This window comes from Lepisosteus oculatus, chromosome 15 (assembly GCF_040954835.1).
Source record: "Lepisosteus oculatus isolate fLepOcu1 chromosome 15, fLepOcu1.hap2, whole genome shotgun sequence".
Taxonomy (NCBI): domain Eukaryota; kingdom Metazoa; phylum Chordata; class Actinopteri; order Semionotiformes; family Lepisosteidae; genus Lepisosteus; species Lepisosteus oculatus.
The window spans coordinates 25,164,006-25,191,793 of NC_090710.1; the positions used below are offsets into that span (position 1 = coordinate 25,164,006).

At 35.3% G+C, this 27,788-nt stretch overlaps 1 protein-coding gene across 3 annotated transcripts in view; it reads left to right on the forward strand.

Moving 5' to 3' along the window:
- myo16 (myosin XVI) overlaps positions 1-27,788 on the forward strand; it is a 154,578-nt gene that overhangs the window by 81,006 nt on the left and 45,784 nt on the right. For all 3 annotated transcript variants that reach the window (XM_015364436.2, XM_015364435.2, XM_006639256.3), the window contains exons 20-26: positions 1,167-1,308; positions 6,697-6,769; positions 13,998-14,150; positions 15,504-15,707; positions 16,962-17,037; positions 17,794-17,969; positions 25,102-25,182. In XM_015364436.2, coding sequence (XP_015219922.2) covers positions 1,167-1,308; positions 6,697-6,769; positions 13,998-14,150; positions 15,504-15,707; positions 16,962-17,037; positions 17,794-17,969; positions 25,102-25,182 — 905 coding nt within the window. The remainder of the gene's footprint in view (positions 1-1,166; positions 1,309-6,696; positions 6,770-13,997; positions 14,151-15,503; positions 15,708-16,961; positions 17,038-17,793; positions 17,970-25,101; positions 25,183-27,788) is intronic.

The following is a 27,788-nucleotide window of genomic DNA, read 5'->3' on the forward strand; positions in this document are numbered from 1 at the left end:
AAAGTATTTTAATTTAGCAATTTTACGGTTCAGCTAATTTTTTAAGATGGGTCCCTCAATGAATTCCACTTTTCCTAATTGGAGACATGCTATTTAACAATGAAAGTAATTTAATTTCAGCATTTTGGGTTGAAGACTAAATGTAATTTCTAGCATGCATTGAAAAAACTAGATCATAACTGAATATGAGACTTTTACTTGTAAATTTCTTTAAGTTAAGATAAATAGCTATTGTTGGAGAAATGTGTAATGGCATTGAAATAAATATTTGTTAACCTAGTTCACTGGGGTTTTTCAGTCAACACCGACACAAGCAAAGTGACCTTTTGTCTAAAATTAGAAACTCAGCATCATTTAATCACATTTCATCTCAGCTGGTAAATACTGTTGCTGAGAAGGGACATGTAGCTGTTGACTGTGACGTTAGTACAGCTCATGACATTCACTTGACAGAGCCATGGAATCAGAGTAATCTGCCAGGCAAAGTCAGAGGTGTTTCTGCCACATGGATACCGATCTGGAAATTCACTTGTGTCAACTGTTGTTTAAGGCAGAGACCAAGCATGGAGCTGAAAAGCTATATCTCTCTGTTTACATGACAGTCCCTTAGGAACAAGCTAGCAAGCTATCATTTCTTGTTACCCAAGTGGAAACTCAGGATTTGTAAATAGTTGAATAATTTTTGGTCCTATCTTCACCCACAGCTTATATACCATATAGTTGTGCATATATTTTTGTTGCACACATGGTCTGTCTACTGTTATAGATTTTTTTTATATAATTCTACTGAATGTGATTAGATAAGCATACTGTTTCCCTAGTTATGTGGTAAGCAACCATTTAAAGGATAATAAATAATATATGGAAAGGGTGTATTCTGTGAAAATGGGGGGAAAAAAATATTTTTCTATACCAGAGTTCACACTTTTAGAGTAATCTGAGATTTCTTGTGCTTTTAAGAAGAAATAAGAATTGCTGTACATCCAGTTTAGCATTAACAACATTTTCCTTTGTCAGTTCTATCAGTTTAAAGATAAACACAAGACGTGCTCTTTGTGGTCAAAATTCAAGATTTTTCTCAACTTGTACCTTGTCAGCTGCTTCAAAAAAGTGCATGGTATGAAAAGTATGATGTTCTAAATTTGATATTCTTTTATCTATTATAGGTGACGTAATTATGAGAAGACATACAGTTGAAATGGCAAATCATTACAGGGATCTTCTTGCAAAGTCTTTGTATAGCCGTCTCTTCAGCTTTTTAGTGAATAGCATCAACTCTTACCTTCAGGGACATGAAGACAGCAATGGGTAAGAAAAACATGATAATGAATTGGAAAACTTGTCTCCCTTGTAATATATTAGTCCCAGTTAAAAACTGGAGCCTACACATTTGACACTTCTCATTAAAAAGGTGATTAGAGGGAATCTGTGGGGTCTTCAAAGTTGAAAGAACATTTCTTTTACAAACAATGGGGAATTCTTGACAGTAAATAGATGCAGCTACATATTATTATTTTACCTGGTTTCATATGTTGTCCAAACTTAGATTTTAATCTATTACTACACGCATATAAAGCTGTTAAGGATTTGAAACACTGAGCCAACTACAAATAGAACTTGCTGAGTTAATAATAATAATAATTGCTTACACTTATATGGCGCTTTTCTGGACACTCCACTCAAACCGCTGTACAGGTAATGGGAATCCCCTCCACCATCATCAATGTGCAGCCCCACCTGGATGATGCGACAGCAGCCATAGTGCGCCAGAACGCTCACCACACATCAGCTACTGTATCAGTGGGGAGGAGAGCAGAGTAATGTAGTTAATTCATAGAGGGGGGTTATTAGGAGGCCATGATTGGTAAGGGCCAATGGGAAATTTGGCCAGGACGCCTTGGTTACACCCCTACTCTTTTTGAGAGACGCCCTGGGATTCTTAATGAACACAGAGAGTCAGGACCTCGGTTTTACGTCTCATCCGAAGGATGTCCCCGTCACTATACTGGGGCATTAGGACCCACATAGACCGCAGAGTGAGCGCCCCCTGCTGGCCCCACTAACACCTCTTCCAGCAGCAACCTTAGTTTTTTCCAGGAGGTCTCTCCTCCTATGGCTGCTGACCTGAGAGTTGCCCTGTGATCTTATTTAATGGGATGATAGGGTATCATAAGTTTCTATGATTTGTCTTTTATATTTAAATGTGTTTAAATATATTAAATGTGTTTGTTACTATTTTTGTTACTATTATCCACTAGGAATAATAATATAAAATACAACATAAATAAGATCAAATGTATTGTGTGTTCAACACAACAATATAACATAACAGCCATCATCAATGATATGGTCAATGATGTGGTCAGGAAAATAATACTTCAGTTACATGTCCTGTAAAAACTATAATAAAATAAAATCAATAAACATTTACGTTATTGAAAAGTGAAATTGAAGGGGGTTAAACGATTTCCTGTATCTGTTACTCTATCACCTTGGGACAGAGCAGCATTTCCTAGATGCAAATTCACAGTGGAGGGGGTGTGCCACACACTGCATGATGCTGTTGGTCTTCTTTAGAACATTTGTAGAGTTACATTACATTTCGAGATGATCTGATTTACCCCAATGGTTTTGTTACCTATGTTCACTATTTTAGTCACCCTATGACAATTGTTCTCACCAAGCCAACAGTCTTCTAAACTGCAGGCCCTCTTTTTTACAGGATTCTTTGTTTTGTGAATAATACCTAATTATCCTGATAACCGCAAATACTCTTGTTGTGTAATTTTGTAGTATTTAATATGCTAAGACACTTTCAGTAAAAGATTTATAGAAATGTATTAAAATCTTTAGTCCCTCTCAATGCAGCTACAGTAGGCTTCCTAAGAAAAAAATGTTTCTTTTGGGCTTTTAATAAATGGTTTTATTTGCCCTAAAATAAATTATGTTGTTTTCAAAATATTTTATTCTAATGACGACTCATTACACTACTCAATAAAACCATTTAGAATGGGTCAGTGAAGGTATTCTGGGCTTCTTGTTGTTTTGCCATTCACAGTGTTAATAATTTGTGTGTTGGCTTTTACAATCATTAATCTACAAAGTATACAATAAAGGGGACAAGACACAGCCCTGTGGTGACCCAACAGAATTGCAATGTATATTAGATAGCTGTATCCCTACTTTAACCTGTTGAGACAAATTTGAAATCTAAAACTCATCTAATCACGTTATAATTGAATTTGAAATTCTTCTGAGAGTTTCTGTGCCAGTGAGAGTAGCTGAATGAGGTTAAAAGGCAGAGGAAGAAATAACATATGACTTTGTGTGGTCAAGATGTTTCTAAACCTCAATTACCAAAATAAATTCTCAAAGTGAGTGTATGAGAACCTAGAAAAACTCTGGAGGGAGACAGAAGGAACACAGAGACAATCTAAGCAGTTCAATGTCAGTGGTACACACACCCTCTCTGACAACAGTAGTGTTTCACCAATACTTTGTTTTACCATTAGACAAACTCTTCATCCATAATGTTTACATGTGACCTCTATACAGCTATTGTCACACAAACCATCAGACTTAACTTGAAATGCATCTGCAACTGTCTTATTATCATGTGGCTCATCAAGTGTATTTGGTTGTATTTCTCTCTAGTAACATACAGTAGCTACTTTAAAACTATTTGTACAAAGAACACACAAAGTATGATAATCTGTTGAAACTCTAACAGTAGGGGACTATTTCAGAGCAGCCGGTCAAACCCATTCTGCATGTCTTTGGTGGCAGGAAACCAGAGCAAAAACCTACCCTAACACACAGGGAGCAATTGGAATTAAGAAACTAATTCCACATAGAAAAGCAGCCAATCAAACCGTGGAATCAAACAGAAGAGTTTAAATGATGTGAGACAATAATGATAACCACTATGCTACCAGGCATGACCAGGTTTTGAGCAACAGAACAATAACTGCAGTTGTATATAAGGGCCAATCTACACCAAGTAGTATAGTATATAAGGATGCTGACTAAGAATGTCACAAATATTGTAGGCCAGAAGTGTAACCATAATATTTATAATTAATTAAGCTTGATCACAAAATAACACCCATCTTGCAGGTCAGACACCTTACACACTGTCTAAAATTTGCCACATCACCTTTCTTTAGGATTGTTTGTTTTATGAATAATAATTAATGCGCACAGTAACTGTGAACACTCTACTGTGTAATGCTTAAAGTGAATTAATTGTAAGCAATCTGTTTTATTTATGACTTTTAATGTGTTTGTTCAACGGCTAGCTGGCAGAGCCTTAGTAATTCAGTCTTAAACCTGATAATCTTTTAAAGCTGCAGGCAAATTCAGATATATTGACTTAATTTAACAAGTAGAGGTCTAGGTGACATTTTGTCAATGCTAAACTTAGTTAATATTCTTCTCCATTATACTGATGTAAAAGGCGGTTGTTAAATCTAAACTGAACTCGGTAAAGTCTGGCATAAATATTGTAGCACTGATTTCAAAAGTTTTGCGCCTTTCATTATATTTGATTGTTTTGAGATATTTTCCAACTGCCTTTTTAATGTAGGTATGAAATACTATTAGCTATACTGAAGCTGGTATTAGATATATTAACTATATTAGCTGCAATAGCAGCCAGCAGCTACTATAAAGTACAGTATATAACCCAGCAACTAACAAGTGGCAACCTACTGAAGCTAAGCAGGTGTGAGCCTGACCTGTACCTGGGTGAGAGACCTCCTCAGAAAGCTAAGGTTGCTGCTGGAAGGGGAGTTAGGGACCCCGTGGTAGGGAGTGCTCACCCTATGGTCTGTATGGATCCAAACGCCCCGGTATAATTCCTTCAGATGAGATGCAAAACCAAGGTCCTGACTCTCCATGGACAAATTCGAAGGTGTTTTACGAAAAGAGTAGTGGTGTTAACCTGGCCAAATATCTCCCTGGCCTTTACCAATCATGGCTTCCTAAATATCCCCATCTATGAATGGCTTCATCACTCTGTTCTGCACTCCATTGAGAGCTGGTGTGTAGTGAGTGTACCGGTGCTCTCTGGCTGCCATTGCATTATCCAGGTGGGGCTGTACATTGGTGGTGGAGGGGAGTCCCCATTATCAGTGCTTTGAGTGGAGTGTCCAGAAACAAGATATATAAGTGTAAGGAATTGTTTTTATTATACTGCTTAATAGTGTCTTGCTATGGCAAAGCAAGCTGATGTACAGTATGTGGCTTCAAAAGTAGCATGATTTTTCAATATGTGCTTAATGGCACACTGAACATTAGACTTGGCATAATTGCCAAATCAGACAGCTTCAAGAATGTCTGCTGTCTGGAACTAAAACCAATTAAAAACATGTGATATGTTTCTGAACATCGCATCAGATGCAGTTGCAGATGTACAGTAAGTAGAGTAGTCTAATATGTATATCTGTATGGACTTCAATGTGTCTCTGTTGGCACCACTGAAGATGGACTGACCTGCTATGGGTGTTATTTTCGAATATTTAGGTAGGACAGTATATAATACACTTATCATTTCTGAATGTGCCTGCCTTAATAGTGTGTTAGTATTAGTATTACCAAGGACCATGAGCTGCACCGCTGACATTTGTAATGTTTGCAGTTTTGGTACCATCTGTCTTCATACGCATGTTCCCACAAAATACAGCATTCTTATTTTGCTTGTAACATGTAATACAACAAAGCATGTTAAAACCACAGATTAACATTCTTTCAGGAGTACCCTGTAAATCACATCTTAGCTAACGTAATAATTTTATCTTTGGTTCTTGAATGAAAACTTTAAATGCTTTGATGAAACTATTTACATTTCAGAAGTGCCCCCAATCCTGACATTTGTTTTTGTTTCTTACATGATGTGTATTATTTAAAAAGTTCAAAAGAATGTGAAAGAATGAAAAAATGCCAGAGGAATTATTCAACCGAAATTGTAGGCAACCTTTGATTTGCATATCATGTTTGAAAAGCAGGACATTTTAAACAGCAAAAACAGTGTATCATTAGCTACATGCACAAGCAAGGGATTCAGATCAATAAAAATATTTAAAGAAAACCAAATGATAGCTTCAAGTCAAATTATTCATTACCTCTTTGACCATGATGATGTCCAATCAATATATTGTAAAAGAAACCATGTTGTTTTGTTTAACAATCATAGGTCTCGTCTTTTTTTTTCCAATACAAGCCACAGATAATTACAATTGATTTACTACATAGGGACTAATTCTAGGTGATACATATGTGATGTTATCTATCATGGCATTAAGCCATCTAACAAGAGTCTTGAAATAAACCGAAAAAATATATATTTTGGTATCTATTTTGTTCTTTTATTTCTGAGATTAAAAGACGACAGTGAACAAAAATGGCTATATTTTTGGAATCCCGTTACTGCTTTTTATATTTTCTTATGAAGTCTCATCTGCTTCACTCCTATTAGATTTCTTTACTAACCTTTCAACACCTGCAAGAGAAAGAAGATATCTGCTTCATGTGGTTCAATTCATGTTGATATAATGTTGGTCTTACAGTATAATATGGCTTTATTTTAGAACTTGAATTCATTTGATTGTGGTTTTGGCCTTAACGATACGTGGGACAAAAAATCTTGTTATATGCACATTTCATTGTTTATTTTATCCATACCTCTTTCTTCTTTAGAGATTCTGTTATTGAAATTGGAATATTGGACATCTTTGGATTTGAAGACTTCCAGAAGAACTCTTTTGAACAGGTATCTAATTAAAAAAGTTTCCTGAACATACTCGTATAGAATGGATGATAAATCAGAAAATATCTAATTCCAAGTATCAGGTTTGTTTATGGTCTGTATTGTACGAGATATTTTGCACTTCGTTTGCATTACACAAACTCACATCTACAATTATATTGAGTTTCTATAGTACTGAAACTGATTGATTGTAGTTATAATTTGTAGCTCTTGTCATCAGATTGTTTACCAGGTTATTCCTTCAAAACATAATAATCACTGTGCGATAATTAGGTTGTAATAACCAACAGCTACTGTTCTTGGATGTTTACATTTAATGCATTAAAGAAACTACAATTTAGAAGACAGAAAAAAGAATTCACAATTCTAAAAACATTTCCTTATTTTATATCCCACAAAACAAGTCAGATATGACATACATACAGTAGACACTGGCCCTATTTTGATTGTACAAATTAAATTATGTTTGTTCCATTTTTATTTACACAGAGTAACCCACATTAGCCAAGTGAAATTCTAAAACATTCTGAAAATGAATTAATACTACAACAGTAAAATACCTTATTTGGAAAAGTGAACACCGCCCTTCCACTTGCATTTGTAAACTTGCTCAGGTATAACCAATCACCATGCAGATCACACAACAAACTAATTGGCTTCCACCTGTGATCAGTTGTGGTGATTTAAATTAGTTCAGAATAAAAGCAGCTGTTTCTAGAGGATTCCACTGCTTGGAAGTACTTTTCAAAGCAAAGAATCCACTATGGGTGGAAAGGTGTTTTCAAAAGAACTTCAAGATAAAGTTGTGGAAAGGAACAAGTAAAGAGATGCATATAAAAAGATTTCAAAGGCTTTAAGTATCCCATGGAGCACAGTCAAGACCATCATTAAAACGTGGAAGGCTTATGGCACCACCCAGCCCTTGTCTAGATCAGTCTGTCCCTCCAAACTGGATGACTGAGCAAAAAAAAACTGGATGACTGATCAGAGAGGCTAACAAGAGGCAGATGGCAATGAGCTACAGGACTTTATGGCAAAGACTGGTCATTGTGTGCATGTCACAACAATATCACAAGCGCTCCACAAATCTGGCCTGTATGAGAGTCTGGTATGTATCAAGTCTTGTTTATATTTTGCCAAAAAGCACCTTAAAGGTTATGTGACCAAGTGGCAAAAGGTGCTGTGGTCAGATAAGACCAAAATCAAACTTTTGGGCCAGAATGCAAAACGGTACGCCTGGTGAAAAGCCAATACATCTTACCATCCAAAGAACACCATTCCTACAGTGAAGCACGGTGGTGGCAGCATCCTGTTGTGGGGGTGTTTCTCTTCAGCTGGAACTGGGGTACTTGTCAGGATAGAAGGGAAGATGGGTGGTCCAGAATACAGGCAAATTCTTGAAGAAAACCTGCAGCACTCAGCCAGAAAGTTGAAAATGGGAGGATGGTTCACCTGTCAATATGACAGTGACCAGAAGCACACCGCCAAAGCAACCGTACAGTGGCTGAGGGACAGGAAGGCGAATGTCCTTGAGTGGCCTAATTAGAGCCCTGACCTAAATCCCATTGAAAATCTTTGAAGAGGGCAGTCCATCGACGGTCACCACGCAGTTTGACTGAGCTTAAACAATTCTGTAAAGAGAAATGGGCAAATATTCCTCCCTCTAGGTGTGCAAAATTGGTAGAGATGTATCCAAACAGACTCAAGACTGTAATTCAAGCAAAAGGTGCTTCCACCAAGTATTAACTCAGGGGGGTGTTCTCTTGTCCAACCCAATTATTCTATGTTTTTTGTTTGTTTTTCAGAAACTGTGCTTTCTTTTTTCACTTGGATTTTGCCAGGTACAATTTGTAAATAAAACTGGAAAAAGTCTATTTTATTTCAACAAAAGTTGAATAGTTTGAAAAGGGGTGGTGACTTTCTATATTTCTATTTAAATTTTGGTGTCAAAGCCTTTTTGGGTAAGACTATCAACTTTGAACACTAACTTAGTGAAAGTTTTGTCCATTCTGTTTGGCACTTCTTGCTCAAGCACACTTACTGTAGTTTGGTTGGTGATCGCTTCTTTACACCAGTTTTCTACACACTCTCAATAGGATTCAAGTCAGGCTACATTAGAACCTGTATTTCCTATTCTTATGCCAGTCCATTGTAACATTGGTCTTATGCCTTAAATCACTGGTCTTATGCAAAGTGAATTTCTATCCCAGTTTTAAAACCCCATCTATGTTTCCATCAGCTTTAACAAACTTTCCAGTCCCTGCTGATTGAGATGCAGAGATATACATAATGCTGCCACCACCATGTTTGACAATAGATACAGTATGTTGTTGACTGAGTGATGCACTAAATTGGCTTTGTGTCAGTTTTTTAAACCAAAAAGTTTCAAATTTGTCTGGCCAAATGTTTGCAGTATCGCTTAAGGTATGAGATGTTTTTTTTTCTTTCTTGGTAATTATAGATTCACTTCTTACTTTTTGATTTGGGCTTTGAATGTGTGTACTAGGTTGTGTACACATAACATCAATTTATACTACAAAGTGTCATTACTCACCTTTTAAAGCAACAAAATGTGGAAATTGTGCACGGATCTGAATATTTTTCCTAGTATATACAGTACGGTGCTTTGCAAAGCATTTCCTCCATTTTCTCTCTGCCTTGAATGTCCTCCTTTTTGGATTTTTTATCTGAAGATAAGTTGCAAAAGTTGGAAAGGCATTCTGGCATTGATTGCTTTGAGATATTAGGTGGGTGTATATTGAAATCAAACCATAAGGTCATTTGAAAATTCTCTCATGCGGAGACCATTAGTGTGTCAAAGTGGGACAGAGGAGAATTCCTGTCTCACAGATCTATGCCCCTGTGTTCAATCCCCATAGTTGCATGGAGTTTGTACTGTATCTTCAGCATGTGTTCATGCGGGTTACCACCGGGTGCTCTGGTCTTCTCCCACAGTCCAAAGACATACAGGTAGATGAATTAGCTTCTGAGAAATGTGGCCCTGCTGGGAGTGTGTTCGTGTCTGGGTGTGCCTTCCTTGTGATGGACTGGCATCTAACCAGAGCGTGCCCTGCCTTGTGCCAGTTGTTTGCCGGAATAGGCTCTAGCTCCCCTGCGACCCTGCCCTGGAAAAAAGTGCATAGAAAATGAATGGCTAATGAAGGCCATTAAGCCCATCTTGTTTATTTGATTTTAAGTATCTACTGTAATTGCTCCCAGGACCTCATCCTGCCATTGTACTGAAGCCAATGGTATCAGCTGCAACAGCATGGCTTGTTCCGTACTCCTACAACCCTTTGTATGATGAAATGCCCCCTGTTCCGTGTTTTAAATGTGCTTCTCCTTAGTTTTCATTTGTGACCTTTAATTTGTAGTTAGGTTGTGTGGCAACTGTGATGAAGTGAACTGGGTTGACTTTGTCAAAATCTTAGAGTTTGAGTAAAATCCCCTCATGATATTCTCTCTTTGAGACTTAGAGGTTTTCACTTTGATTCAAATACAAGAGAGCTTATTGCATACTTTTCAAGTCAATCTTTTCTTTTCTTAACTCTAGTTTTCTTTTAAAATGGTGACATTTGTAGAGGGGGTGCATTAGATTGACTGCTCCATTTGCTTTCCATTATGTTTAAATACACACAGAACAACTTCAGAGCATATAATTGTATTTTCAAGACATCTTAATTTGTCATTTACTTTTTATTTTTCTAAACCATAACCCTTCCCTGCTGAGATTCCTTTAGTAGCATTTACATCTGTTTGTACTTTCTTAGCAATACAGACTATATAATTGTGGTTTCTATAGTGCTCTGAACATGTAATTCTATGGTGATCCATAGCTTTTCAGTATTTGTCACCAAGACCCAGCACATTTAAGTATGGGGCAGAGAACCTTTCTAGAAACATAACTGACCTGACACAAAAATATGTAAAATCTGGATTCACCTGATATTGTTTCAAGAAATTCGTATCCTAATACTCTTATATTGTATTGTCTTGGGTGCATTTTATATTTGACTTCCATTTTTGTCCAAATACCTGTAGTTTTGTGTTGCCTGAAATAAACAAGAATTAAAAAGTAAAGTCACAAAACATCAAACACAATCATATAGTAGTTATTCATAATTGAAGTCCAGAATGTTGTGCCTCTTTAAACCTACTCTGCATCAATGTATAATTCATCCTCTGCAAACTGCAATGGATCCTTTTGAAATCTATAATATTCTGCTCGCATACTGAATAAGACACTTAATGTTCTAGCTCCAAGTTATCTAAAATACCTGTAGATATATCAGAAAAGTTATAAACTAGACGAAGCTAGTCTGGCCATTTAGTTATTTGGGTGCTAGTAACCAATTGATCTGAACATCTCATTGAGCTGTCTTAACAATTTATTGCCTGAGTATTGTCCAACCCTTAATCTAAGATCTGCTGATTCAGGCAAATATACTCTGCAGAAGACTAGACTCCACTGAGCAATAAAACCTCCTTGTGTTCCTGTAATACATCTGTGGTACTCCCTGCAAAAATCCATTACAGACTAACTTAAAAATATGCCTTTACTAGATTATAGTGTGTTTTTGCAGTTTGCTTTAATTTTCTTTTTTATGAAAATATATATTTTTAAATACATTGTTTTTTTTAAGTCTGTAGTTTAAGAATATGTGGCAGGAGTTAAAAATTGCTGTTCATCAACTTTTCCCATCCAACCTGAGGGAGTTGGAGCAATTTTGCAAAGAAGAAGGGGCAGAAATTGCAGTGTCCAAATGTGCAAAGCTGGTACTGTAGAAACTTATCCAAAACACTCAAAAGTGCCTCTACCAAATATTGACTCAAAAGGGGGTGAATATTGCTGAATATTCAGTTATTTCCAATTTTATATGAATAATTTAGGAGGATCTGTAGAATTTTGCTTTCACTTTGATATTTTAGAATGTTGTCTGTCAATCAATGTAAAAAGTTAAATACATTATGAGTCCATATTGAAACACACAAATATTCAAACAAAAAAGTTCAAATGGGGTGAATACTTTTGTACACTGTAAGTAAATTGATCAATGTTGAACAATGTAAAAATTCCAATAGCAAGGAGAAACTGTGGGATAAACATGTCAAGGGGAGTTGTTACAATTTTGTGTATTGTCTAGAGTAATAAAATAGGGATGTTTGGCTAGTGTACAAGTACTGTAGTTGTTAAATTAAAATATAAGATACATTTTACTGTATTTTGCCAAGAATTTCTTTAGGACACCTTGGAGCTTTCCAAATGGATTATTTAATGGCTCCAGTACTTTATATTGTGATATGAGCAAGTAAAATCAAGTGTTGTTCATCAATACTATCCTTTTTGCTTAGAAATTAGGACATCGCTTTTAAATACATTATTAAAAGCAAGCAATGCTATCACTCAAATTATCTATAAAATTTACATATTCAGTCTTATATTTATAAATGTTTGTATAGTTATAATTTAGCCTTCTTTAATAAGTAAAACATGCTTTAATGAGACTCTTTATTAACTATTTTTAATTTCATATTAACTTAATTCTATACACCATACATTTTCAATTACTCTGAATAATACAAATAAATGTCATGCATACACACTGTATGAATGATATCCCTGTTCAGACAGTACAAGTTTTCAATGCTTGCGTTACATTTTTCACTTTGTATTCATATTTTTCTTGTTTAATGTAGATTGCACAGTTTATAATTTCACTTAATTTCTATTCCTTGTATTTTTCAATGATATTGAATTATTGAATTTACTAATTTATTTTAGTTTATGTCTTCCTACATTTGTTTCTACTCTTTGTTTTCAATGTCCAGAACCTTACTTAAAAGCATCAGTTAGATCAATTATAAATATATTGTATAAATAATAAAAAGCAATTAAAACATTATGAGATAATTACTTTAAATCACCATACATTTGATACAAATATATTACCTTCCTGTTCATCTGTCTTTTTTGCAATTATGTTACAGTACATCTAGGTAAAGGTTTGCCTCTCAACCTATAAATGGTTGGCATAATTTAATTGCATTTAAATGAAGGCATAAACTAACTTTAAAACTCTTTTGCCATCGTTATATGTCTCTGAAGGAAAGAAAGCTGATGACAATATTTCTATTTTTAACTGTTCTGACAGGACTTTTTGTAACTTGTTAAAAGTAGATTGTCATCTAGTTAAGGAATTATTGCTTACTACAAATGTACAATTGGTCGATAAATTATATACAGCAGCTCATAAGGATAGGTTGAAAGGTTTGCTTCATACAGTATGGTTTCAATAAAGGTCTTCCATTCAAGTGAAATCCCATTGACATTCCTAATCAAAGAAATGTCTCATAAAAATATTCAGGACCCCCCTGTCTTGAATCCCTGCTGGTTCATTTCATATTTATAAAGATGCAACAGCTGTTTACATCTAGCAGATGCACCAGCGAGTGAAAACAGAGTTCCACAGTAAGGTAGAGCTGGCCAAAATAAAGAGGCATGAAATCCTAAAGTTATCTCTTTACAGACTTTAAAACCTACTCATATTATGTCCATTAAGTAGTCTATTACAAAAAATATTTTTCTGCACTGTAAAAAGGTTATCTCTGTAATTTAATTTAGCTTTCTGTCGTAATAGAAAAAAACAACAACAATGTAATTATCTGGTTGGTGTTTGTAAGGTCTTGTACTTTATATTATGTTCTTCAGTACTGAGTAATTGAACAACAATGATGGGATAGGAGAGTGGTCCATTATATGCATTTGATTAGGACATGTAAAACAAACATTTATAGTTAATTCTGTGGATTTCTTGTTTATCCCCTTGAAACTATACCGAAAAAAAGTGTTTGGGTTAAATATATAAAATCCTATTGTTTCCAATTGCAAATATTGTCTTTAAAAAGTCCCTAACATTGTACCATAATAATATAAACTAGTACTGTAGATCAACTACAACATATGTTACAGTATATTACCACTGCAGATATACATATTCGTAACATTTTTTTTCATATTTCAGCTCTGTTAAATGCAGCAGAGATTAAGTAAAGCACAGCTACTGTGTGATTCAAAGGAAAGATGTCAGTAGTAAACAGTTTAAAGATCTCTGTAACAGAACAGATTTTTACAAAGGATACCTATTGAAGCTGATCTCTTGGAAATGTACTTTTAATCAGAACTCGTGTCTGTCATGTGTATATAATTGTGTATTTGGTATGTATTCTCCAGCTGTGCATCAACATGACTAATGAGAAGATTCACCAGTACATTATGGAGGAGCTCTTTCAGCACAAGCAGGCAGAATGTATGCAGGAGGGAGTCGCTATGGAAACGCTACATTCACCAGGCAACCAGTCAGCTGTCTTAGATTTTTTCTTTCAGGTACTTATTAAAATGTCTATTTTGTGGATGGTAAAAAAAATGCAAAGTACAGTTCTGTTTACTCTTTTAACACAGCATTGGGATCAAAGATACAAGATGCATATTTGGTTTAACTATCATCCTTTTTGGCTTCTTTGACAAGATGCAAGTCTCATAAAGAAATGCAGGACAGGCTTTGCATACTTTATTTGCTGTTTCCTGCTTCCAAACGAAAATGACAAGCTTTAGAATCACGCACTTCAGAACACTTGTCTTTTTCCTTTCTTTTCAGTTGCAAATGCTTTCCATTCAGTAGGATTTTATGGGACAAAGTCTGCACATTCTCCTAAAGTTAATATATTTACAAATGTTTGTTTTTCAGTTTTTAAATTACCCTTGCAAAATGGATGTTAGGCAGTATATTTTTATTTATTTTGAAAGTAATCATACTGTAAAAATAAATCCCAACAGTTTAAATTCTGTAGGCAATGTTTACATTTTTCATTATATATCCACTTTCTCTAGTTTCTATGATTATTTCCAGAACTATAAGAAATCACTCCAGAAAAAAAATTGCAATTTAAAAATTGTAATTGTAAATTACTGTAACATAGGTTTTGTTATTTTTTCATAACTTTGTTTGAGTTCGCTAAAATCAATAATTAAATAGAAAATAACGATTTCTTCTTCTTAACAGATGGCAAAAGTTTTTTTTTATTCACCAGAATGTGACAGATATATTAAATTTATATTATTCTTTCCATTGCATTATAATGTTTTTACGTATACGTACAATATTACCCTTAGGAGTACAGAAACTAACAGGCCCACTCAGATATCTAGAGCATTACTACTGCTGCCACACAGTTCTTGGGTGTTCAGTTTGATTCTGGACTGGCATTTGCATGTCAATCCTGTGTTCATATATGTGTTTGAAAGGTGCTTTGGTTTACTCAAAGTATCCAGACATGTTGGGTACGTTAACTGGTATCTCCAAATTTTTCTTGTGTCTGTGTACTGGTCTGTGGACTGTACCCCATCTGAAGTGGTGTTTTGCCTTGCCCACTCCACTTTCCAAGTTTCATTGGGTTTTACTAACACAAAGGGTCTTTCTGCTAATTCATGATTTACGTGTTTATGTGTTATTATGATTAATTTTTTGTATATAGAGATGGGCTTACCCTTGCAAACTAAAAAGATAAATCTAAACATTTTATCTCACAATTGTATGTTTCAAAATAAAAGACACACACACACACACACACACACACACACACACATCCTTCTGGGTGGAATACTTTTGACATGTGCAGATAGACATGCAGTACAGGTCTTCCAAGATCAGATGTGTCTGATTCCAGCTTTTGGTTTCAGAAACGGCCGTATGGCCTGTTGTCAGTGTTGGATGAGGAGAGTCAAGCACTGCGCCCTGGCGAACAAAACCTGTACAAGAAGCTGCAGTCCCAGCTGGAGACCTCAAACATGAATGCTGTGTACCTCTCTACAAAGGATGGGAATGGCAACCCGGCACCAAATGATCAGAGCCCCTCTTTCACTGTCATGCATTATGCAAGGAAGGTGAGTCCACAGAATGACCTAACTTGTCTGAGCTGGTCAGCTGACAGAACAGCACAACAACCCATAAGCAGATGTGGGTGATCCATCAACCAACTCAAAGGAGATCAATTAGTTTTGTATGCTTTTGGTAGTGGATGAGGATACTGGTCAAAGTAGAAGATTCAGGAAAAATGGTTGTATATTGTACTATTAATATTTTCAGTCTATATCACAAAATGCTCCTGTTCCAAACTTTTTGCTCATTAACTTCAGACATACATATTGTTCTGGTCACCGTACATTTAAAATATGGGGAAATGAGGTTCCTGTCACCAAATCACCACCAAATTAAGGTGGCTTGCTAACTGCCATTATGCTGTCAAGTTTTAATCTGTAAAACAGTTAAGGTACTTAAATCCAGATCTGGTGGGAGTCATCCCTGGCACAACAGAATTCAAACTGAAAGTGTTACTGTTAAAAACCTAGGCAGCCAGTTAAATAAATCCTGTGAAATTATCACGCGGAAAGTGCAAATAAAACATTCAACTGTTTGTAGTCGACAAATATAGCCAGTTAAATTTGACATTGGCCAGTTTAATTGACACATGACAATAACAGTTGAGCTTTATCAGTCAAAATGACAACCTGAGCTATGATTTGCAAAAACTTTTGAAATCTTATTTTTCAGAACCAATTAACTGATTGATCTGAATTTTGAATGTCAACAATATGTACATTTGCTTCTGCTTTTTTTATGTTGTGATATATTTTGTTATCAATATACAGACAATGAAGTACTTGAGCACAAACACATATTTAAACTTCTTCTGATAGCAGAAGTCTTTTTTTCACCTGCTTGGCCAAATAAAAACAGTCATGATATTAATCATTATAAAATATATGGGGTTAGTACAATTCAAATATTGTAAAATAATATTCTTGTATAAACCAAGATGGCTATTGAAGAGTAGTGTAGAAATTAGCCTTTCAAATGTTATATATATAATAATCTTATAGGTTTCATCAGAGCACAACAGGATTCAAATTTATTTATACATTTATATTCCTATGTAAAGTGTGATTACATTAAAAATATACTCCTGAATAAGTGGTTATACCTTGTGGACAACCCATTTTATATATGTTGTATACTGTACAGTTACCATTGTGCATGTATATTTTTCTTCCTTTTTGATCTCAAAACTCATCAGAATAACTTATGATCCTAACATAATAGGATTTTTTAAACAGTGCAAATGTTTTCCTGATTTCCAGGTGACCTATGATCTATCAGGTGCCCTAGAAAAGAACAAGGATTCCCTACCACAAAACATTATTTTTGTTATGAAATGTAAGTTGTGTTTGGATTTCTTTTTAAAATGATGCAAGATAATGGTCCTAGAAAAGATATGTGCAGCGCCATAAGAATTTCTTTTATATTTTATGCTGATAAATGCCAGTCATTCTGCAATCTATAAATATTTTTCTCCGGTCATTTTAAAGAGGAAAATGTCTATCACTCTTAAAGATCAAATAGCTGTTTTAGGAAATTAAATATCATAGAATGTCCCAATTTCCTTGTTTACATATCCATTTTCAATTGCACACACATTAATCTTCTGAAAGCTCATTTAAACTGATGTATGAATAGACATAAGAAGCATGCTAAAGCACATAGTGACTAAACTGCAGTATCTTTTCTCCAACAATAGCACACCACTGGAGCTATAATACAGTATGCATTCAGAAATTAAATGAAACAAGTCTGTTTGTTCTGTACATCGCTAGACATGTTATAATCACTGACAGTGAAAAATTGAAATGTACATACCTTTTCATAAACAGTGAAATATGTGATACCTTGTGTGATTATTGGTCACTTTTATTTTCATCGTCCATCGAATGATCATTATTTGGGCGTTTGTTCATTTACAAAATCTTGCTCTTTTCAGAGCTCAGTGGAACAGCAAAACAGCTTTTTGAAACTGCAGCATTTGTTTCTGAATGGTTGTATTGTTCAAATATAAATATTGTGTTTTTTCAAAGCAACACAGTTTCACATCTGGAATTTTTGTTTATCTTTATAAATTTCCCATTTTCCACACAGCCAGTGAAAATGTCATCATCCATCAACTGTTCCAGTCCAAGCTGACACAAACAGGCTCTCTTGTTCCTCCTTACCATCGCCTTAAGCTCAGAGGACCCAAAGCTGCACTGCTTATCCAGAAAATGACATCACCTTCCACAGCCAGAGAACCAAAGAAATATCTGGACCTCAGTAAGGTACTGTTTCCCCTGAATAAACTGTGTCTTTTAGGGTTCAACAATGCTTTCTTAGTTCTCAACAAATGGTGGTAGTTCTGACTAATTCCAAGTGCATTACTTGTCATCCAAACATTGTTAGATCTTTCTCAATGTAGTGTGCATATCTGAAAAGTGTACTTTTTTCAGCCTTTTTCCTTAATTTATTATTGTTCGTCATTAGAGAGATTTTAAATTGTTATAAAGCTGATAACCATGTACATCAATTAAGAAATAATTTTCATTATATACCCTGTTTTGCAAAAGTCTTAAACATTTTGCACTGCTCACTCCTTCCACACAGAAACACTAATGTGCCTTATTTATTTACCCAGAAACACAATACAAAGGTCAACTTCAGCCATTTGTTTTTTCAAATTTGATAAAACAACAGTTAAATCTTCATAAACCTGTATTTTAGAGCACAAAGGTAGACTTTTTAGCTTTATTGATATGTAGAGAGAACCAAATGATGTTGATATAATCTGATAATGATTTAATTGGAAACCATGATGGCTATACAATGTCTATTATAACACTTAAACATATTAGAAATATATATGTCTAAAATTGTTTATTTTGCTTTACTGAGATTAAAAGTGACAAATTGCTAAATGACAAACTTGTATTTTTACCCAAACTAAAGTATATACAAGTTAGGAAATGCATGTATATTCATCATCTTCTTGTCAAACCATTCCAAGCTGGTTTTGGCCTAGTGTTTCAGATCATAGTCCTGTTAAATGCTCACTTTTGACCCAGTTTCAGATTCCAGGCTGGCTCAAACAGAATTTATTCAAGGATTCTACCAGGATTAATATCCCCTTAATCCTGATTATATGAATCCTTCCCAGTCTTTGCTGAAGAGAGATCTCCTTAACATGATGCCACCACATTGCTTGAGACCTGGGATGTGTTGTGCGTGCTGAGACTGACCTTTTTGCATTTGGAACAAAAAATAATTTCTGTCTAGTATGACCATAAATCCTTCTACCGCCTGACTGCAGTGTCATTAACATGCTTTATCGCAAACTTTTTTCAGTAAAAGCTTTTTTCCTCACATATACAGGCCAGCTTTGCACAGGGACCAGGGTATTGTCCATATGTGAATATTGACTTCCATCCCAGATGGAGAGCTTTGCAAATCACGTCAATTTAAATTTAAATCATGTTTGTCCAGCTTCTTTGGTTGGAAGGATGGCTTGATCTGGGTAGTAAGAAATATATTCCACAACGTAATGATTGACTAGCTTTATTTGATTCTCCACCTTAACCTTGTTTCAAATTGTCCTTGGTCTTCATTGTAGATTTATAGTATATGTTATTTGTGACTTTAAATAAAAAAATAATAATCTGAGAGTACTTAAAGACACTGATGTATTTCAAGTTAGACAAATTTGATATTACACTAAATGTATGATATTTCAGATGCAGATGTTTTGCACCTGAAATGATATAGGGTTTCTGATCTCAAAGGAGATTTGGTTTGCATTTCCAAAGCAAATACTGTAATAAAATGAAGAATTGTAAATTAGGGTTAAAAAAATTATCATGTAATGTCTATAGGCATTTTTACTTTGGATGAAAACATCACAATATTCTCATTAACTTTATATATAAACAGAGAGGCATTAAAACATTGAGTGATTATTGAACCAATTATACCAGTAGCTCTTGGTATGCATATTGGTAAATAGTGTATTTTTGTCTGCAAAGATTTATATTTTTCATTTTCTTTTTAGGAAAAGTATGCGATGATATTTTCAAATGAGTAACATTTATGAGTAATGTTTATGATGAGTAACATTCCACATAGTCACACACTCAGTATTTCCCTTTGTCAGCATTGCTTTAAAAGTATATATTTAAAATATTTTGTAAATGCAATGCCACACAAAAGTAAAAAATATAAAATGTATAAACTTAATTAATTTTAGTGAAATTTAGAAAGACAATTCATGCCAAATAATTTTAAAATAATGCATATACTGTACTACTCTGATATACAAAAACCATACATTATAGAAAGAACTATATCCCTCTACAGAATTTTCTAACCACTTTATCCAGCACAGAGTAGAGTTGACAGCACTATAAAGAAAAGTTAATTATCTTATATTCACAAGTTAATGTATTTGTAGACAGTGCAATACATTGTTTTCAAAAACTGATTTTAGATGGAATATACCATTTATGGCAATGTCCACTGGCAGACAGTGCATGTCACAGTGTACTTTTATGTGTTACCTTCTAGACGAGATCTCATTGGTTCGATGCAGACCTCCTCTAATTACCCCTACCCATTGAAGTCTCCTTTTCTTACATTGTGTCCTCTTTCACAACTCCATGTGGGATTTTGCTCCCTCCATTCATCTTCACTACTATGTTGCCAACTGTCAGTCCTGTAATGCAAATCAAAATCCTCCGGTGAAAGTGAAGGGGGAGGAGAAGAGATAGGGAGATGCAATCTGTCTATATATCTGGAGTTTACAAAAGGCCCATAGCTGTTTCAGGGAAATTAAAAATATTTTTTCTGTAAAACAGAAATGCATTCCGTATGAGATTGTGAAATGTGACAACAGCCAATACAACTATAAACAGCAGCCAAACACTTACTGTAGTTTTCTATTTATGAGATCCCACTAACAAAAGTAACTGAAATTAGAAGCTGTAACCTTCAACACTCTTTCCATGGATTTTTATTGATCCAGACGTTTTTGCTCTAGCCTTCTTAAAACTAAATCTGCAGCTGTGGCCTAACAACAAAATAGACCCAGGATTTATTGCTAGTTTTTGGCTAATTTTGTTGTTGATAGATCTTGGCCTTTTGTGGCTTTTGTTGGGAGCAGAATAATCATAAATCATTATAATATATTAAGGGACTACACAGTATCCGCCAACAATTTAACATGAACTCAAAAGTCGGCCTGTCCTAGGCAGTTATAGACAATACAACACTTACTGTACTTTCAATCCTTGCTTCTTGTAAAATTCAAAATAAAGTAAAAACCTTTAATTAAAATAAATTAAATTGATTATTAAGCACGAAACACTATTACAAGGAAAATACACAGAAAGCACAAATAAGAAGACTACAGTTTTTAAATATCTAAAATTAATAACTACTTTTAAAACTCACCTCCTGCAGTCATTACAATTGTGCCATTTTGCTTTCATTTGTCCCTCCTTTGTTGATATTTTTGCCTGTTTGAATGAGCTGGTAGCCATGCCCTTCCTGTGGCTACGATACAATTCCTATAACTCTAGTGAAAATTAGCTTTTCTGCTTTTTTCATTTGTTAAAACCTCAATAAAAAGTCTGTTTTTGTAAACTAAAGTTTGTTGATATCACACCTGTGTGTAAAGAATTTGTCCTGGACACCCAAGTATATAAGAGCTATTGTCCTATAGCCAATTTACTCTCTCATAAACAAAATTCTGGAATGGGCTGTGGCAGCTGAATTGCAGCCTTATCTTGCTTTTAATAAGCTTTTTGAACCTTTCCATTTGGAGTTTAGACAGAGATGAATAGAAACAGCCCTGGTTAAGGTAGTAAATGATTTGCCAATTGCTTCTGACTCTGGTGCACTTAATAATGTTCTCCTTATTGATGTTAAATTCAGCTTTTGATACTATAGATAATGATATTCTACTGCAGTACATGGAAAAGTATAAGGGGTTCACTGGTACTGTATGTGATGTCCCCTTACTTACTGAGATATCTTCTAAGGCAGTGGTTCTCAAACTTTTTGTACCAAGTTACACCCCTGATCAAACCAAAGCATCTAAGTACCACCTACCGGTCATTTTCTCATATACTGTAGGAACCCCAGAAAATCTCAATGACCAACATAATAAAAATAGAACTGACCACTTACCATTTCAGTGAGAGGGGTGAACCTGTTTAGTCGAGCAAAGCCTTGCAATGTCAGGGACGAGGGCAGTGAGCTTCAAACGCAGATCTGACTCAGCATCCATTTTGTTGTGGTATTTTGTCTTGATTGCAGTGAGAGCAGAGAAGCCTTTCTCACAAAGGTAGGTAGTAGCAAACGGCATCAAAAACTGCACAGCCTTTAATGAGAGCACTGGGGATTCACTCTTTGGATCCAGAAATCCAACAATGACTGTCGTTTCAATTCTGACATCAACGTTGCATCAGATGATAACTCGAGCAACTTCTCTTGTTCAGCACAGGTCAGATCCTTGGGTATTCCTATGACATCAACAGTAAAGGGGTTCCTGATCCACTCTGGTGTGGCCTCAACTGGAAAATACTCTGAGAACTGTTCTTCCAATGACAAGAGGTGCACTGCAATCACATCACAAACAGCAGCATCAAGTGCCACACCATATGTGTGCAGATAGTTCTCCAAAGTTGGGAAAACAGAGACATCACTTGCCTTGATTTTGTTACCAAAAAGCTGCAGCTTTTTCTTCATAGCAGTGATTTTGTCTGACAAATTAAAAATTGTTAAAGAGATTTCCTGCAGTCCCATATTCAGCTCATTCAAACTTGAGAATACTGTAGATCAGCCAGGTAAGCTAATTTTACCAGCAACATTACAAACCACAGACGTGAATTCATTGGTCGAGCCTTGATACAATTCACAACTTTGGCAGCAGAGTCTAACACAGATTTTAAATCCTCAGACATTTTCTTGACTGCCAAGGCCTCATGGTGGATGCTGCAATGCTTCCACTTCATATGTGGACCAACCTCTCTTCAGTAATTCGTGCAACTACACCGCTGTGTCAGCTTGTCATCACTCTAGCACCATCTGTACAGTGGTGCTAGTTGATGCCATTCTCTTCGATAAATTCATTCAGAAGCTGAAATGTGTCCTCCTTTAGTTCTTGTTGGAAGCAGCGTACAGAACAGAAAGTCCTCATGGGGCATGCCCTCAAACTCATATCTAATGTAAACAAGCAAATTGGCCAAATCAACGACATCTACAGACTCACCTACAGTAATTGCAGTGAAAAGCATCTACTCATTTTAACTCGCTCTATCAGCGTACTTTTGACATCATCTGCCATATAAATAATTCTATTAGTTACTGTGTCATTTGAAAGAGGCAGAAGGTCGAGCTGTTTAGCAGCTTTTTCTCCACACATAATATGCATCAGGTCTTTTGGCAATGGTAAACAAAGTTCTTCACCAATAGTGGGGAGCTTACTTGCTTTAGTAATCCACAAGCTTGCATTTTTCAGAAGTCTGTCTCAGAAGTTAAAAGAAGTATTTATTTTATGCGCATGGGAGCAAAACATGGAGATGCTCTGTGTATTTTTCTCACATTAACCTAGAACAGTCCTTAAATATTTTTCTATCTATCACACTTTCCTGTGCTCACAAGATTGGCATTGTTCCAAAATCATGCACATTCTCCTACCTCCCTATTTGCAAAAGATTACTTTTAATACAATTGGTCACTTAGGTTCGTAGCACGAAACAATGGTATAGAATTACATAGTACCTCTTGTATCCACTCAAGTATTAGCATGCATTGTATTGTCGTAGCTAAGTACGTAGGCTGCGTATTCGACACAAACAAATTTTATTAAAATAGAAAATATGAAAACCCGTCCCATCCCACATTTTTAGTGCACACAATAAATTTCCAGAATCATCTGGCGTACCACTTGGGGGCGCTCCACGTACCACGATCTGAGAACCACGGTTCTAAGGTATTAAATAGTCATCAGTATGTGAATAAATTGTGTAGCTTGTGTCCTACTCTGCATCAGCACTTAATTCCCATTCTATGAAGATGGCACTGACTTCCTGAGAAATGTAGAGTACATTTTATCATTCTCCTGCTCACATATACAGTACTGAGCTGTCTACCTGCAAGGTATCATGAGGTCTTATAGCACCAGTATTGCCCAATTCTAGATCTGAGATCCTTTTAATTCAGGCCTACTTACTCTGTTGAAGACCAGGATCTTAACATAGACAAAGAACCTGCTCTGGGGAAACACTATATATTTGGAGCTCATTGCCAGAGACCTTCATGACTGTCAACATTTTTAATTTTTCTAAAAACTTTTACTAAAGCTGTTAATACATCATTTGCTCCCCATATAAATCTAATGTATAATCTGATTTTACTCTTGATTATACTCAGACAATTTGTTCTGCTTTTCTTTTTTTCTCTCTTTTAGTTCTGTAATGTGTATTGTGTGTCTAAAATTTTACACCACTTCAATTTTCTGTAAAATACTCAGAAATAAGAAGAGTAACAAATGAGAGGAGGTCTTTCAGCACCTCTAGCCCCTAGCCTGGTAGTCAATAGTTAATTGATCCAAGGATCTCTTCTTGAAAGAAGTCTTGGTATCGGCTTTATTCTCACAAACCTTTGGCTAAAGAGGTATAAATATAATATTACATATTTATTTATGCTATATTGTAATAATAAAACAAAATAGTGCATTTTATAGTACTGAAATATAGAAACACTTTTTAATTGAATATAATAAATAGAAGCCTTGACCCCACATGCATTCAGAAAATCCTCCTTAGATTCAAATTACAGACATGACTGTCTGTCTTGACACTGCATAAGGCTGACGAAACGTATCATTCTCATTCAGAAATGTATAGCATTATACATTCAGTAAAATCCTCACATTCTATGACAGGGAAATAAAGGGAAAAACCGAACGTCACAGTTGAGTTCTGGGAATGTGAATAGCAACAAAATGTATGTCTGAATGTATGTGTATGATTTATTTATTTTCTGTTATCTCACTTCAGTAATAAGAGCCCTCCCAACACTTGTGTTACCATGTTAGTTGCCAAGTTACCATAGCAACCCTTCTTGAAGGTGAGAAAAGCCCTGCATAGGAACCTCCATTATTATTAGATTACAGCCTTGTTCTCTTTGAGTGGAGATTATTTATTGTTTAATAAATTATGAATCTCCATAGATAGAAACAATTCTGCTTAAGAAAAGCAGATCTGTAGGCAATGCTAGAGTTCAGCCCCCTGTTTTTAGTCTTTAATCTCAGTGTAAATATGACTTTTTTACTTGAATTTGTTCTAACCATGAAATAGAGGGATTTAGGTTTTTCAAGTAATGTGATTTTCTTTTGTTGTTTGTTGTTTCTATTTTCAGCTTTTAAAAAAGAAGGGAACAACTTCATTTCTCCAAACCCTTGAACGCTGTGGTCCAGTTACTGTGGCTGTACAACTCAGGGTAAGTTTAAACCTCCAATTTCAAAATGGATTGACAATTCCCAGGAGGAAACAGTGTCTTTGAGTGCTCCAGTTCTCACTGCATTCAGCTGTGCAAGTATGACCTCTCTTTCACAAAATGAACAGAAGTCTAACAAAGCAGCAGCAAAGAACTGTTTTCAGTACTGTGCAGCTAGTGGTATATGCTCAAATTGACCTTTACACTAACACTCTGAACATTGACCTTAACAGATCACACCAAAGTATATGGAAGTCTGATATCAGGTGATATGCAATATAACGATTTATCTGACGCTAGATGGTAAAATACTTTTCCCTTGTTTGTAACCTTTTCTTATGTTCTTATGTCTAGACAGTGGAGGATCCTTGGGGAGAGGCTAGTGTTTTGGGGGCTGATCTTCTCTGGTGTCTTTGGTATCGCAGGAACAGCCTTCAGTGTTAATGATGTTCCTGAGGGCTGTATCGATACATTTGCTGTAGCAGTGTCATTGAAACCACACTGGAGCATGTGTCTTTGTGGAAGTCCTAATCCTTGAGGTTGTAGTTGCCTCAGGATTGCTGTCAGCAACTTTGATATTGACACTGGTGTCCTTGGTGACAGGTTAATGCTGAAATTCAAGTTAAGTTCCTTGAGCATCCAATGGCATAGAGACTATTGAGTACCCTCTACTGTACGTCGATTGCAATGTTGAAACATGAGTCAAGTCTCAACTCCTAAGATTTGTTTTGTAGCGATGACAAAGGAAATACAACTGAGACATGTATTGATTAGGAGTCAGTACAATCCTAGTCCTAGAAAACAAGGGCAAAGCCAATGCCAAAGTCTACCGCCTAGCCTCCAAACCTTTACCGTCAAAGCAAGTGTAGTTGGGACTGCACTAGATTGTTGTATTATTATGCATCACTAGATAATGTATTTTTATTTTTAAAAAGATGGAAAAAATAGAATATAGTAAATAAGGCAAACTGTCTAGCCCAGGAAAAGGGAAAACAATTAATCTTTAATTAGTCCAATGGTATATCTGTGGCAATATTCATACACAAAATAAGGAACAGTACAAATGTAACTTTTAAGATGAAGCAGTCTCTTCCACACCAAGACAGAAATGGTACACAGAGTAGAACTCCTGGGATGATATGGCTGTTTGCCCATTGGACTAATCTGGGATAAGGTCTCGGCCTGATGTCAAGTATGACCTATCTTTCACACAATTAACAGGAATGAGCAGCAGTGAAAAGGCATTTTTATATTGATGATGACTGTTATCAATATTAATCCATAATCCTTAATGAATAATCATTATACATATTTATGGAGAACAGTATATTCCAACCAACCCTGTTCAATTGTACTCACCTTGTAGGCCTTTATACGTTGATCTTAGTGATTTATGGACTACACATAATTTCCAGAATTCACACTGGTAATCCAACCCACATCACAATGATATTTGTCACTGTATATTTCTTACCCTCTCTTTTAAAATGTTTTACAATGACAGGCATCATAAAATAAGATAAAAAGATAAAATGCAATATTCTTCATGAAGGCTGAAGGCGAAGTTGTGGCTGTCCTAAGAAACTGAATATATATAGTAGTTTTAATTCTAAGTTATATAAGCTGTGCCGATGTCTGATTATGGCAAATATGATTGGTCACTGCCCTTATACAAAGGCCTCAGTGCTCCTGTATAACAAAGAACAATTACACATTTGTTAACCTTACATATATGATTTGTTTATTTTTTTAACTCTGGACCCAGAGTGCCTTGTATTTTCATTCTAACTGAGCACTCAGTTGTACCTGGTCTCTATTTACATCACAAGTAACTTGGAGTTCACTTGGAACCAAAACCAGCAGATACAGCAGTACTTACAGTAAGTGGAAATATGGAGTAATAGTGTTTTTTTTATAGCCTTGGATAAATTAGAAATATACACCTAAGATCTGCTCTGCATTCACCATCACATTAGAAGCACATGTGCCTTCTCAATGAGTATAACCAGAACTGCCTCGAGGAGAAAGGTATACATTATTGTCAATCATTCTAACAGTTTATTTTATTTACATGGCCCCTTTAAGTATAAAATATTGTTTCAGTTCAGAGCTAAATATTTTTATCATGAAACCATGGCACTAAAATACAATATGACTTCATTCAAAACAAACTGACAACAATAGACCACATCAATAGGCCTGTTTTTCTTTCAAATGTGGCTGTAAGGAAAGTTTATGGGAATGTTTTTTTCCCACTACCCCTTACTGTAGCAATTGAGATTTCCAGTCACAAAATTATACAAAACAAATAATAAATATGAAGCAGAAAACAAGTTAATTAATCAGGAGGAAAAAAAATAATATTTTGCCTTAAAAGCCAGAGTTTAATAAAACTCAAAAGATCATAAAATACACAAAGCTGGATAAGTACACCAAAGAAAAAAATATGTTATTTGATGTAACAGCAGAAGTATTTTTCTTGACAAACAGGAAGTACCATTTACATGTTTTGATTCAATTTCTTTTTCATCTGAAATATAATTTTTTTTGGCTACAGCTCTATGAAACATCTGTTTGGTACTACTATCATGAGCTGACTACATCACTAA